The sequence below is a fragment of the Schistocerca gregaria genome, chromosome 10 (genome assembly GCF_023897955.1).
Source record: "Schistocerca gregaria isolate iqSchGreg1 chromosome 10, iqSchGreg1.2, whole genome shotgun sequence".
In the NCBI taxonomy this organism is placed as follows: domain Eukaryota; kingdom Metazoa; phylum Arthropoda; class Insecta; order Orthoptera; family Acrididae; genus Schistocerca; species Schistocerca gregaria.
In genome coordinates, this window is record NC_064929.1 from 193547076 (window position 1) to 193563388 (window position 16313).

At 39.7% G+C, this 16313-nt stretch overlaps 1 protein-coding gene across 6 annotated transcripts in view; it reads left to right on the plus strand.

The window, feature by feature from the left end:
- The window catches only part of LOC126293520 (uncharacterized), a 51284-nt gene that overhangs the window by 23396 nt on the left and 11575 nt on the right, over positions 1-16313 (plus strand). For all 6 annotated transcript variants that reach the window (XM_049986773.1, XM_049986775.1, XM_049986777.1 and 3 more), the window contains exons 4-5: positions 3524-3834; positions 12709-12897. In XM_049986773.1, the coding sequence (XP_049842730.1) occupies positions 3524-3834; positions 12709-12897 (500 nt within the window). The remainder of the gene's footprint in view (positions 1-3523; positions 3835-12708; positions 12898-16313) is intronic.

Here is a 16313-nt window from a genome sequence, read left to right on the forward strand (position 1 = left end):
CTTGAGTAAACAATACTACACCATTCCTACCAGAAAAACAGTCCAAATCCTTCCATCTCAAATCGGTAATTGTCAAATAATTGTGAAGGCCTTTGTCCTTTCTGTTCCATACAACAGGAGGCAATGCTTTTGGTAGAGAATTAGAACAGATGTTACCAATAAAATAACACTGAAATTAATTGTCCTTGGAGATAAGTAGCTTATACTATTTTCCTGAATAAGTGACTCCACTTTTGAAATATAGCGAAAGTTTTGTTTTCTTGTACCAATAGCTTTAATGAAGTCGAAGTAGTGCGAAATGATTCACTATGATGATCTGGCTGTGTGGTTTGCACAGTTGCAGCAGGCTAACTTGGTATACAGGAAATAGCACTAGACTGAGAAGGAAAGGGCTGCAGTCTTTCTTTTTTTCTTTACTTTGAAAGGTGTATAATGGAAAGAGAAGCAATGCTGCAGATTGGACTGGAAAATGTGGAGGGGTACACTGTATGGAAGAGAACAGAGTAAACATTTAAGGCAAAATATGAGGTGTGATAAAAAAGTAACAGGAATTTTAGTCTTTAAGAATGAATCTTCATTTATTCATAATCAACATAAACTTTGTCCTTTCAAAGTAATCTTCCTCAGATATAATACACTTATGCCAACACTTTTCCCAATCTTGGAAGCACTTCTGGAACTCGCATTTCTTTATGATATTCAGCTCCCTTACAAATATGTTCATCTCATCAATCATGGCAAGACAGTGTCCTTTCACGGTTCTCTTCAAACTCGGGAAGACAAAGAAGTTTCAGGAGGCCATGTCCGCAAATATGGTGACCGAAGCAATGAAACGATTTCGTTTTTTTGCCAAAAAATTACAAACAAGCATTGAGGTGTGAGCGGGAGCATTGCCATGATGCAGTTTCCACGAATGGTTTTGCCACAGTTTTTGTTGTTTTCTTTGGATTGCTTCACATAAATGGTGCTTAACATCCAGGTAGTATTCCTTATTGACCCTAAGACCATACAGCAGGAACTTAGGGTATGCTATGCCGTTGTAAGCAAAGAAAACATGATCAAACTTGTAGAATTTGTTTGGGTCATAGCTCTTCAGGCAGTTGCTGTTGACAATTGGGCCTCGATTTCGATGTCATACCCATATACCCATGTTTTGTCACCTGTTATAATCTTCTTTAGAAGTTCTCAATCATTGTCAACTTCATTCAGCAATTCTTGAGTGATGTCTGCGCAACATTAATTTTGGTCAAAACTCAACAATTTCAGAACAAACTTTGCTGGTACATGTTTCATGCCCAAAACATCTGAAAAAATTTCTTGGCATGAGCCCAAGGATAAGCCAAAATAACCAGCAACCTCTCCAGTGGTGGTTTCGTTATTTTCCAGAACCATATACTTATTTCACGTTTTTGTCAGTAGTTGGTGTGCTAGGGCATCTGGAGTGGTCATCATTTCTGTCTTCTCGACCTCCTTTCAAATGTTTATACCACTCGTAAACTCTTGCCTTACTTATAGTACAATCACCAAAATGCACAGTGAACATTTTGAATACGATGCTGCACTTTATTCAATTTTTCAAGCAAAATTTACTGCAAATTCTGTGATCCATCTTTTTCGAAAGTAAAAATTTACAGAGCATTCGGAAATATGTATAACCTTTTTAACTGTCAACAGTAAACTGAATATTCAGAACAGCAGAAAATGCAAACATACATCAAGAACATATGTAGCAACTGGAAAAAAAAAATTTGAAAATCAGATGGATAAATCCCATGGAATTAAAAAATATCTGTTACTTTTTAACCACACCTCGTATACCTTTAAAGGAGGAACTGTAAAAACACTTGTACTCTCAATTCTGTTTTTCTATCAAATAATAAGTAGAAGACCTGCTGCAGTTACAGTATAATGATTGAGAAGCCAGAACCATATCACACAGCCTAAACTAGAAAATAAAGTAAGTTTGACTAGATCAGAAAACACTCTCAAACTTGAGTGTTTTAACACAAAACTCAACTAACTGCACTACCTGGGCAGCACAGCTACAGAGTATTGAATGAAGGTACTTGACTTACATGAGAGTGTAGCGTTACAAAATTTGCTTTCTTTGACATCCAATTCTACCAAAAATATGCATGCATGGGACAAAATTTTTTTACAAACATTTTTGTAGTGTCAGTGAGAGTGCACGTGTGTGTGTGTGTGTGTGTGTGTGTGTGTGTTTAAATTCAGCCTGTTTTGAGCTCCAAGTGCAGTATCAACTGATTATTGGTAAGTCTCTCAGTGAAAATAAGGTTTAGCCACAAAAAAAGGAACAACATTCGTATGGAGATGCTCAAACATTTAGCACAGAGCAAGCCACTATGCCTGGATCTCGAGGAGAGGCTATAGTTCAATTCTTTTATCTTGCGGCTCGTGCATGCCTGCCCAGATGTGAGAGATTGCTGCGTTGCCAGTTGCACATGCCAAGAGAATCAGCTCCATAGTATAGTATAGTTCGCAGACTTAAGTTTTGGGGGGAGCATGTAGTTTATGAAGTAAATCCGCCACGCCCGCATTAACCCTTTCGCTACTACAGAGACGTGCTCTGCGTATTCCACGCTGTGTGCGATTTTGTCATCACTGATACATGGTGTTCCGATTGCTTTGACACACTTATTTGATTTCACAAAAACTGTTTGGCCCAAAAATTTGATATTTACACATCTTCTTGACAGATACCTTCCCCCCATAAATGACTCAATTTTGTTTCTATGTTCAACGCAGTTATTGTGGAGCATTAAATGTAGTATACCATTTCATGAAATTTTGAAGAGTTTGCAGAGGTAAAAGTCCACAGTGTATACTTTCCGTATGGTCGATTTTAGTTACATTCAAATGAATAAAATTCATGAAGTAAGACACTTTGATATTGTTTTTCGATAAAGAAAATAAAAATAAAGAACACCATACAAGGTTTGAACTTGGAACCTTTTGCTTAGCAGCTAAACACCTTAACCATTATGCTAACGCAACTTGTCACTCAACTGAATTGCTGGAGAACTTTAAAGAATCACGAAAAATACTGACAGTCACTGTTGGTATGACTGTGAATTACTCATGTTTTGTTGAAGTAGAATAGGAAATAAACAATTACCGCTGTTCTTTATTGCGAAAAAGCGGTTAGTGAGAATGAATTTCCTTGCTATTGCTTGTTTGGTTTAATTAATTAATAGAATATGAAGCAATTGGTATAAAGAATGATTTTTCCAAAATTTCTTTCATAGAAAGTCTGCTGTCAAGACATTGCTTTTGTTCAATTACTTTATTTATGACTGAACATTTCTAAAACTGAAGACACTCATCCGTGCTCTGCACTGCAGTCGAGCTCTGGCAAAGTCGTTCTCTGTTCATTGGCTGACTGCGTTTTGTGACGGCAGATGCGCAGAACGAACCTAAACTCTGCTGCTGTCGTAAATGATGCACACTTTAGGGTCTTGCACTTTTGTATTTGTATAGCTGGGAAATTGTGGTCTGCTTGCAGGAGCTGAAGAACTTAGTTGAGCAGTGCCCCAGAATAAAATCGCTGAGGGTACCCTGTGAAGTGATGAAGTCTGAGGAGTCAGTAGAGGCACTGTCTCATTTGCAGCACCTCCGTGTGCTTTGCCTGGGAGAGCAAGATTCCAGCATTGAAACCCCTCTCGTGCTGCGACCATTGGCTTATAGCTGCCCAGAGCTAGAGGAAATTGACTTCATGCATACCTACATCAATGTGGAAGACCTGAAGTTCTTCCTGTATGCCAAGAAGAACACCCTCAAGACCATAGGCATAAGGTGGACATTATCCGGTAATAGGTGAGTGTTGTATTTCTCCTCATACCATTGTATAGCTTCTCATCGAGTTGAGTCTTGTTTGAAAAGTGTTCAGAACAAAGTGCAACTGGGCATATAGAAAATTGATGAAATGTAATGTCTACTGATCCGTGGACAGATAAATAATTGATGAATGAATGCCAAATGGAGAAGCTAAAACTTGTTCTTTACACCAAATAATTGTTGATGCAGTGACTTGAGCCCCTGTGTGCATCAGCACGAATAACAAATTGTCAATGGAGGAAAACACTGTTTATAGGGGATCTGTATGGTGTGGTTGGATGTCTTAATTGTTGGCTAAATTACAGTCCAGGGGCTAACCGACACATCTGTTGCACTAACCCTAAAGAAACTCAGTGAATTAATGTTCAGTACTCACAGTGATTTTTAAATTGTAACAGATGTTTATTTTTTGAAATGAAGTACCATTTATCACAATGACTGTTCATTGCTGCAGTAATACCTTTCTGAGCATGGGCTTAAAGAAAGAACAGTTTTACTCATCACATTAATTTCTGAAATTCAACAAAAATGGTTCCTTAAGCTCAAGTCTAAATTTAAAGTTCCAAAATTACGAACTAACAAAATTCCAATTGCAGATCACTCTCAGAATTACCAGCAGGAAAGTTTTTAATGCTTAGGCTAAGCCACTTAATCTGAAATATTCAAAGTCCACACATTGAAAATCGTATATAGCATTCACTAGTGACACCCACCACTGATAAGTCCACAATGCAACCATTTCTCTTGACGCAAAAATTTCAAGTCTCAGAAATGAAAATACTTCAGAATGTTCACTATTGACATGTGCAAATTCCAAATCCATGACCAAATATTTAGAAATATTCAGATTCATTCATTAGGTGACTTACTGCCACACATACTTCCAACCTCCTCTTCTTCTTATACATACAATCATACTACTGCTGTCTTTGCAAGGTGTTGGAATGTATGGTCATGTGCGATTGGTATGGTGGCTCAATTCTCGGAATTTATTAACAGTGTGGGTTTAGGGCATGTCATTTTGGAGTTGACCATCTCGTCAACTTGTCAACCCATGTGATGAATGATTTTCTGCAGAAATACCAGACTGCGGCCATGTTTTTCAATTTGGAGAAAGCCTATGACACCTGCTGGAAGACTGGTATCCTCCGTACTCTCTACATGTGGGGCATTCAAGGCGGCATGTCTTGCTTCCTTCAGGAATTTTTAAAAGACAGAGTTTTCGAGGTAGGTGTGGATTCTGCCTTGTCGGGACACATTTGTCCAGAAAAACAATGTGCCTCAGGGTTCCGTCCTGAGTGTTCTCCTCTTTGCTATTGCCATTAATCCTATTATGGCATGTCTCCTGCTGGGCATCTCTGGCTCCCATTTTGTTGACAATTTTGCCATCTATTCCAGTTCTCCATGGATTTGTAGTGTTTAGAGGTGCCTTTAGCAATTTCTCGATAATCTTTACTCGTGGAGCATCGACATTGCCTTTCGCTTTTACACTGACAAAGCTGTTTGTATGAATTTATGGCGGCACAGTGGGTTTCTTCCATTGTCTTTACATCTTGGGCCTGTTGCTCTTCTGTTTGTTGGAACTACGAAATTCCTGGGGCTCATGCTTGATAGGAAACTTCCTTGCTCTTCCCACATGTCTTACCTGGCTGCCTGCTGCATGTGGTTCCTCAACGTCCTACGTGTCCTCAGGAGTATGTCCTGGGGAGGGGATTGGGCCGCCCCTTCCATTTGTACCGGTCCCTTGTCCGTTCGAAATCCGACTACGGGTGTTTCGTTTATGCATCTGTATGTCCATCCGTATTACGCTGTCTCAATACAATCCACAATTGTGGCACCTGTTTGGCCACTGTCGCCTTTTACAGTAGCCCCGTAGAGAGTCTGTATGCAGAAGCTGCCAAACTACCGTTGTTGCACTGCCATGATTTTCTTCTTGTCAGATACACGTGCCATTTGTATGCTCTGTCTGGCCACCCATCCTATGCCGGCTCGTTCAGTGACTTCTCTGGGCTGTATCCCTCTTCTGTTACCTCCTGGAGTTTGCTTTTGGCTGTTGCTCCGGCAGCTTAACTTCATGGTACCTGCCTCTTTCCCTATGGGTGTGAACCCTTCACCATCTTGACTTCTTGTGATTGTTTGTGTTCACCTTAGACTTCATTCATTTCATAAGGACACTACTCAAGCCTTGTTCTGTCACCATAAGTTTCTCGGCCTTCGCACGGAACTTGATGATAGTACTTTTGTGTGTACTGATAATTCTCGGCCTGACCGTGGTGTCAAATGTGCCTTTGTCACTGGCTGCAAAGATTTTTGGTATCGGCTTCCAGAATACTGCTATGTATATACACTGGAGCTCTTATCCCTGTATTAGGCCAAGCAGTACATCCAGCAACATAGGCATTTCAATTTTCTTTTGCTCCGACTCTCTCAGTGCCCTTTTGAGCTTCAGCACTGTACACCGTCCATCCCTTAGTGCAACGGGTCCAGAAAAGCTTTCACTTGCTCACTCGTGGAACCACCATGATGCTTATGTGGATTCCTGGTCACGTCGGTCTGACGGGAAACGAGGTAGCTGACACTGCTGCTGAGGCTGCAGTCCTCGGATCTCAGCTCGCTAGTTTTTCTATTCGCTTCAATGATCTGTGTTGCCATCTGTCAGCAGGTGGTGTCACTTTGGCATTACCACTGGTCTTCCCTTCACAGGAACAAGCTCCAGAGAAATAAACTTCTGCCGGCAGCTTGGCCAACCTCCTCCTCAGCCCTCTCGCCATGAGATCATTTTAGCTAGGTTGTGTATTGTGCGCTGTCTTTTTAAACATAGTCATCTGTTAAGTGCTGATCCCCCAGCACTTTGTGCTCATTGTCCTCAACCTTTGACAGTTTGCTATTTCCTGATAGAATTTTTTTTACCACTTACATTCTAATTTATGTTTGCTGTCTGAGTTATTGGCCATTTTAGCAAATGAAGCGCGGTCTGTCGATTGAATTTTACTTTTTATCCATTGCAGCAATATCGCGAAGGACATTTAATTTTTAGTCCAGGACCTCCATTGTCTTTATGATGTCTTTTATGGCCCTTTGTCCAAGAGATAGTACCTTTTCCTTTAACTGTCTTCTGTTGTAGTCATTTTTAATTCATTTTTTGTCATCATGTTCTATGATTCTGACATTGACGTGTATGACATAAGTTGTTTCTGCACCCAAAAAAAAAAAAAAGAAACCCACACATACACAAAAAAATCTAAGGAAAAGTAGATGCTGGGCTGACATTCATTGAAAGAATCCATAGGAAGTGAAATTCATCCATGAAGAAAGTGACTTGCAAAACACTTCTTTGACCATTTCTTGAGTATTGCTGATCAGCTTGGGACTCTTACCAGGTTGGATTAGTAGAATAAAGATCCAGTGAAAACTGATGTTGTTTCATTGGTGTTGTTCATTGATGCTGTTTCATTGGTGTGAGTACATTATGAAGATGTTTAATAAACTCCAATGGCAAATACTACAAGGAAGGCATGTGCATCACGGAAACATTAACTACTGAACATCCAAGAGTACATTGCAGGAAGTTGAGCAACATAGTACTTCCACCCATCTCTTGAAATGACCACAATGAAGAAATTGGAGAAATTAGAGCTAATAAGTGGGTTTACAGACAGTTGTTCTTCCCATCCACCATTAACTAGTATAACATTTATCTTCAACGTATGTAGTCCTGTCATCCACAGTTGCGTATAATATTACGGTATTTCTACTTTTGGGCCATGTAATTACAACTGAATGAATCACAATTTTCATGCCATAAACACGTTTCACCTTTCTTCTTTGTGTGTGTTGTTTATTTGTACTAGATGTTGATGTGAAAATAATGACTGGACATGTTAATTAAATTAAAATATTTATCCTTATGTACAGTAGAAGTTATGATTCCCATGTATCCCCACCCAGTTTGTTTTTTGCATTAAAAGTTTACGTCAAATCTACATCTCTGTAAACACTCAGCAACCCACCATACAGTGTATAGCAGAGGGTACCCTGTACCACTACTAGTTATTTCCTTTCCCGTTCCAAATATGTCTCTGTATGAGCCCTAATTTCTCCTATCTTATCTTCGTAGTCCTGAGGCGAAATGAATGTAGGTGGAAGTAGAATTGTTCTGCAGTCAGTCTCAAATGCCAGTTTTCTAAATTTCCTCAATATTGTTTGTCAAAAAGATTACCTACTCCTCTCTATGGATTGTCATTTGTGTTCTTGAAGCATCTCCAGAATACTTGCATCTTATTTGAACCTAATGGTAACAAATCTAGTAGCCTGTCTTCAAACTGTTTCAATGGTTTCCTTTAATCGTACGTGGTGTGGATGCCAAATCCACTAGCAGTACTCAAGAATAGATCACACAGTATCCTATATATAGTCGCCTTTCCAAAGGAAACATGTTTCCCAAAAATCTTCCAATAAACCAAAGTAGACCTCTCGTCTTCCCTTTCACAATCCATACATGCCCTTATTTCATGTTACTTTGCAATGTTGTACCTAGATATGTGTCAGGCAGGACACTGCTACTTTATTTGAACATTACAGGTTCATTTTTCCTACTCATTGACATTAACTTACTTTTTCTATGTTTAGAGCTAGCCGACATTCACCAAACCAATCGTAAATTTTGTCGAAGTCATCTTGTATCCTCCTACAGTCACTCAATTTCAACACTTCGCCATATACCTTAACATTGTCAACAAACAGCCACAATTGCCATCCATTTTGTCTGCCAGATCATATATTTACACAGAAAACAGTACCAGTCCTATCAAGCTTCCCCGGGGCACAGTGTAAGGTAGGCTAATCATATATTTAAAGGGTAGTTGCAGATCTTATTTTTTTTTACATAAAATGTAAGAGCCTAAAACTTTACTGATATGAACAAATATTATTTTGATTTCCAATTTACGGTGAATATAAGTAGTAACTGTTATAGTCAGTGACAGTGTTAATGGCCTCTGGCTGTGCAGCTCACAAAGAATATTGTGCTGTCATCTCAGCTGAAAGTGCAGAGGCAGCTGCAATAGCAGAAGTTTAATATTTTTTATCAACTATCTTTTGAAATCTTAATGAGCTCAAACAGTTGTTTCAATATATTGTATTTTATTACTCTACAGCTATGAAAGACTATCACATTTTATTGTTTGTAGTGGGATCTGTGATAATGAATACAGACACAAACAATGAATTAAACTTTGAACAAAGGCTGGGATTGAAACCTGCGTTTTCTGCTCATTAGGTAGACATAATTGTAGACATAGTTGAGACTTAATATGTCTGTGGAATGTGTAATTTCATAATATTTATAAATAACTTATACATGAGGTGCAGGCAGGATTATCCCCATTTTGTTGAGTGCTAAGGTGTTCTTCCAGTACTGGAGAACCTCTGCAATACGTATAAGAGCTAAGAAGGGGAACGTCAAGATTGACTGAGGCATGAATTGGAGTTTGTAGTAGGGTGTGAGACGTACTCGGGTGATCTACACAGCTGAGTTTGCTGTAGTTTCAGGGTGTCACAGGGGTTAGCAATTCTGCCTAGTGAGCAGGAGATCTGGGTTCGAGTCCCTGCCTTGGTACGGGCACAACAGAAAAATTGCTGTAAAAGTGAGCTTTTGGCCAAAAGTCCATCCAACGTCGAAAACACACGCACACGCGCGCGCACCACACACTACTACTGTCTCTGGTCTCAGGGCCAGTCATGTATGTGAGATGAGCTTGCATGAATGTGTGTGTTTAGGCCTTTAGGTTGGAAGTTCAAGCATGTAGCAGTCTTTTTGTTGTGCCTGTTTACAAACAACTAGGTACTGTGAACTTCCTGAAAATCTTCAAAGAAAGTTGTCAATAAATGAGTGGCAGATATCCAAGAAATTGTTGCTCCTTAATGCACATTGCTTTTTAAGTATCTTACCTGTGGCTTTTTTTCAGGTGAGCATAAATTTCCACAAATGTCCATAAATTATCCCTAATTCATTTTATGAAGGATTAAAAGGTTGTTTCTGATACTGTGTACCTTTTGCATGTCTTGTATAGCTGCTAATACTTTTTTTTATTTTTTTATTTTATTTTTTTTAAATTGTGTGTGTTCATTATATTGCATTTAAAACTTTCTCACTTTGCCTGATATTGCTTGCTTCAGTCAGAGTAATGAATTTGATATATGCCACTGTTCTGGTACACATCATGTGTTGCGTTAATGTGGGGTATTAAAAGATGTAAAAGTGACACTTGACCTTTTTTTCCAGGTCACATAGTCATTGAAAGGAAAGGAAACAAATTATTTTTTATGTAGTACCCCATTTTGTGTCAATTGATGCTATGTAGATTTTGTCATTCAGCCATGGAGAAACTAAGTTATTAGTCTTACTTAAATTTATGATTAAGGAGTTCATTGTGAACCAAACCATAGCTTCCTGAAGGATGTTTTAGTCTAATAGTGTGTTCATGGTCCCTATAGCAGTGACACTTAAGGTGTTGTAATATATTCTCTGATTGCTCACCCAGTATAGGTTCCTGGAACACTAATCATTTGTTCACTCTATGATTCGAGGTTTTTGTGAACGTGAGACATAGACAGCGTAAAAACTTAATCGGTATATTGTATTAATAAACTCGCTATACCGTTCAATGCTCTTCATGTTTATGCCATCAAAACTGAACTGTATAAATTAGAGACAAAGCTGCAACTAATGTATCCTCAGTTGTATTATACAGCTGATGCGTATCTGCAATTAGCAGCTTAATATTTACATGATTACAGCGGTATTCATCAAAGAAAATATTTTTACATGTATGTGCCAAGTCCTCTTTGTACTACATTATTACTTTTCATACACTTTTATTGCAAACACTGCTGCTTGCCATGTAGCTATCAGAAATTTTAAGTCTCTGAATGTAGATATTTAGGCAATTTGTACAAAGAGCCAGCCTTTCACTCTGCGGGGTCTGGGGGTGGATGTACTGGGAACAAACCCATTAACAGCTGTTAGTTTGCATACAGGAAGTCTTTTACAAATTGTGTCGGCCCTGAAAACCGACCTTTTTTTTTTTTTTTTTTTTTTTTTTTTTTTTTTTTTTTTTTTTTTTTTTCTAGGACATTGTTTACTTAAAGCAGGTGCTCGAACTGGTGACCCTGTCACGTGGCACAAGCTTGGTAACGTCAAACAGAGTTATGCTGAGCACTCAATGATTCCTGGCAATGCCCTGATGTGATTGGTGGCATGTTGAAAGTGATCCATTAATTCCGTTTCGTTTCTAGGTGGTTTGTGTCCAGGTGGGTGAACTAGTACCTCGAAGAATCCCCACAGGAAAAAGTCTAGTGGCGTGAGGTCTGGTGATCACAGGGGCCATGTCCTACAAGCACCTCTGCCAATTACGCGGCCATCAAAGAGTTCATTTAAATATCCACACACAGCACAACTGTTACGTGCTGCAACAACGTGTAGCCTTATCTCCAGGGGAACATCTTCTAGCAGGCCCAGTAAAGTTTCTTGCAAAAAGTGGAGGTAATTTGCCCTGGTAAGTTAAGGAGGTAGACGGACCGGCACAATCAGATAGATAGTCACCCCCCCCCCCCCCCCCTTGCCCAGTAATGAACACATAGAGTGTTGTAAAGGCCATCCCGATGGAAGGTGTACTCGTCGATAAACAAGACAGTGGCGGGGAAGTCGGGATCTTGTGCAACACGTCGCAAAAACCACCGGCAAAACCCTAGCATGTGTGCATAGTCTGACACAGGATTTAGGTCTTGCACAGGATGAAAACTAAATGGATACGGCTGTCATCCCTCAAAACCTCCCAGACTAACCGATGCATGACCCCCATGTTGTGTCCAACCGCTTGAGTAATTGTTGTAGGTGCTTCCTCAAAGTGCTCAAGAACAATCTCTTCAAATGCAGCATCCCGTCGTGTTCAAGATCTTCCAGCATCACCATGATATTCCACTAATGAGCCTGTTTTGCCAAGTCACCGGGAATTGCTGTAAATGTTTGTGGGTGTGGGTGGCGTCTTGCTGCGTACCTTTCCTCACACAACCATTGAGCTCCATGTGCATTACCATTGGCTATTCCATAAACAAAAACCATAACTTGTTGTTCTTCAAATGAATACTGTGCCACCATGCTTACTGTCTGACTAAATTGCAGGTGACATGTGTATACTCCGAAGTGAAGCTTACATTGAATGCCTCTGAGGTGGAGAAAAATAGCAAGACCTATTTGAAACGTGTGTATCACATTGGGGCAGTGACGGACGACAGAGCGAGGGACATTTGTATGTGTGAACTGACAACCGTAGCACTGCCCGTCAGCCGACTAATGGCAACAGGGGGCAATACTACGGCCAATCGGAGCATGTGGAGCCAAGTTTCCATAGTTTAAAAGTGGTGCGTTGTTAACCTACACAACATTAGTAATTTTAGTTCCTACTGGCACCAGCTATCCAGAGTTAACATTTTATGACACAATTTTTCTCCACCGTGTATATTGAGGAGTGAATGTAAGAACGTCAAAAAGACCTGCAGGAGAGATAAGTTTTTGTTTATCACGCAGTATTTTTACTGCTGAACACAGAATATTTGTGTTAATATAACTTATTAATGACTGGTATAATTTCTAATAAAATTATTATGGTAATCATATAGATCTCATATTTCAGTTTAAATGACAGTAGTCACAACTGAGCATGGTTATGTTTCAGATACAGGATTAGCACCATTAATTTGGCATTGTGATATGTGGTGCACTATTTCTTTGGACTTCTGAAATGTGAGAGGTGGTAAATAAGTGTCTCGAACTGCATTTCTGTTTAATAACAGGTGCGTCCTCCCAGTGCTTGCATCCTATGCTGTCAGCTTGGAATGTTTGAGGGTTTACAAGTTCGTTGTCTCGACCGTACCAGCAACAGAGGTGGAGAATTTTACAGCTCTGCTGAGGATGAAGAACTTGCAGGAACTGACAATGACAGCCATAGAGCCATTTCCTGGCACAGTTGTTCTGGCATTTAGGTAAGTTCTATGGTGAACACACACATTTTTTTAAATTAATACTTAGTCTTCTGGGAATATGACTGGTTAACATTTCTAGGGCCAGTCTTGCATACATATTCAGTCTGTCTTGTAGTTCCAATAACCCTGCATTTAAAGTTTCCAAATTACATTCAGGTAAAGTCAACAGTAGAGGGAAACATAACCCATTCGAATAATTATGTAAAATTTATCTTGCTGATGATTTTTCTGAGAAATATAAACTAAATATGTCATGACTCAACACGAATAGAACCGACATTGTTAGAACAATCTACACGTGTGTTCGACCTCTCATACCAAGCCACTGATTCAGTTTCAGCAGATTGGGTACGCATACTACGTACTGCGAATTTTAAAATTTTCAAGTGAATTGAATGTTCATACAAATTTCAGGGTTGCAGCTGGTTTTTGTTGAATACATCCAAAGATATTTCAACTGGGTGCCTGCCAGTCATCCAGATGTTAGCCATCGAGGACTGCCGAAAACATCCTCCATTCCAAAATACGTAGCGTGCTGTGAGTATTCTGCACATGCATCAACAAAGTTGACAAACAGATCACACTTCATTCAACATAATAGAGGGAAACATTCCACGTGGGAAAAATATATCTAAAACCAAAGATGATGTAACTTACCAAACGAAAGTGTTGGCATATTGATAGACACATAAACAAGCGCACACAAAATTCAGGCTTTCGCAACCCGAGGTTGCTTCATCAGGAAAGAGGGAAGGAGAGGAAAAGATGAAAGGATGTGGTTTTTAAGGGAGAGGGTAAGGAGTCATTCCGATCCCAGGAGCGGAAAGACTTACCTTAGGAGGAAAAAAAGGACAAGTATACAGTCGCACGTGCACAGCCATCCGCACACAAGCAGACATTTGCAAAGGCAGAGAGTTTTGGGCAGAGATGTCAGTCGAGGCGGAATTACAGAGGCAAAGATGTTGTTGAATGACATGTGAGGTAATCCTCTCCTCCCGTTACCCACCAGGCCTCAGCCTCCGCTAATTTCAAGTTGCTGCCGCACGTACCTCACCTGTCATTCAACGTCTTTGCCTCTGTACTTCTGCCTCGACTGACATCTCTGCCCGAACTCTTTGCCTTTACAAATGTCTGCTTGTGTCTGTGTGTACACCTCTCCACTCTCCAGTGTGCAGTCCTCTCAACCTATGCAAAAGCAAACAGACAAACTCTGTAATACTGTGCTGAGTGAGAACACACATGACAACATGTACATCTTCTGTTCGGTCTCCAGAAGTCAGGTGAAGTGTAAATAACGCAAATGCAACGTAAGAAAGTTCAGCAAGGCAAAAACCACTAGCGTAAATGTGAAATGAAGCCTTTAGACATCAGCCTCTGCTAACAAAGAGGGAAGAAGTAGTAGTTTGAAGAATATGTAAACAAGAGGCAGAAACACTGTAAGTAAAAATGCTGTTTTTAATCTAAACAGCCAAAAATTTACAACCATATGTATCCAATTTGTAAAATAACTACAGAAGATGTATTATAAATAAAAACGAAACACATCTGATTTAAAACTTCCTTAATCAAATCGCAGTAAGCTTAAGAGGGAAAAACGAGTAAAAATTGGTTTCAACAAGTGCTGCGGAACGTGACCACGCAAACAAATGTGCAATCTTGGAACTATTTTTGTATGCTGATTGTAAATGTGATGCTGTTGTTGAACATGTACACAGGCAGCCAAACTTAATTTTCTTGCACAAGATGGTAACAGTGTGAGCTAACTGTGTTGTGAAGAAGGAATGGAAGGATAATTTGTTTTGATGTTGTACCGAACTGCAGTGTTACCATGTGCTGATATTGCATTTTCTGAACCGTGGCCTGTAGAGGACCTGTCACATACTAATGATAATTTGGCAGTTTACAGATCTCCCATGTGAAACACAGCCTCATCACTCCAGATTATATTAAAAAACAGCTCAGAGGAGTCTCTGAACTGTCCTAATGTGATTTCCCTGTACTCAGTGAGACAGTCACAACCTTCTGCAGACAGATCTTGGCAGCAGTGTGGCTGCCACGAACAAAATTTCAAGTCCTTTTTAATGACATTTTGGATCAATTGTTGCGTCAGACCATTTGAATGAGCTGATTGGCGTTTTGAGGGTCTTCAGGTGAACATTTCCTGCACTGGTCTGATGACAATTTCTTACAACATCCACCACACACGCTTGAGCCATGAGTTTTGTATGACATTTCCTGACTGTTCTCGAATACAGAGCAGTGTGAAGCTCATGCACAGCCTGCCACATTTCATACGGAGCGACCATCAGAGTGCACTCGTGCACTGACAGACATCTATCTGCCATTGCAAAGAAAGGTATATAAATATTTTAAATAATATATTAATATGTATTAAAGTTAATAAATATTTACAATAGGCATCTACAGCCTGACCACAATATACAATCTTGTCAAGCGAAGGTAAAACAGTAGTAATAGCAGGGTAAAGTGAGGGGCGACTAGCACACCTTAAGACAGATAATGAGAAATGTGGAAATCTTTACCTGTCCTGTAAGTATAATTTCTCTACATAGTCTAGCCATGAGTGAGGTTGCAAAACTAGTTCAGAGGAGCTCACATTGCCACTAACATGTTAGACCACTTTTACGGGGTCCCAAGAGGTGCTGTGAAAACAAGTACCATCACAAAGAGTGACTCAACGTGACTGGAGCCATTGGAAATGTTCTTGAGATCCCCATTACATAAAGTACGTCAAAATAAGAAATCAATTTGGGAGATAAGGGGCTGACAGTACGGCAGTTTTATTAGAGCCAATTGGAATGTTTATGCTTGGATGGCCTGGACAGCCTTTGCAGATGGAGACAACAAGGAAAGCTTGAGTAAATGTTGGGGGGGGGGGGGGGGGGGGGGGGATTGAAGGGGTGTCGTCAATAGGAAGACTGAGAAAAAGCTGAATGTCTGTTCAGTTGGCAATCTGGCCAGTGTCATGAGCAATAAGATTTATCTTGAAGGCAAAATATACAGAAGTTTTGTGCACAGTACCTGGGAAATTAGTATTAAATGATATCATTATCATCTGAAAGAATTTCTAAAACACTATCTTAGCCCTGATATATTCAGGCTGTATTCACCAACATGTACAAGACCTCATCATCTCTCTAGAAAATTTTGATCATTTAGTAGTTGTTGTGCTCATTCAGGTGGCTGATCAACATCTTGCTTTTCACTGTAAGTGTGCCCTGCACCATGGTGAGGGCATTACTTATACACAGAGTGCCCAAAAAATGTATCCATTGTTTAATTGCTCATAACTTCAAAATTAATTGACAGATATAGCTCGCTTTCAGTGAAAGTGTACCTTAAAAGCTACACTAAAGAAGTCAGTGTGACACAAAGTGTAAGCCAATAAGAACAAA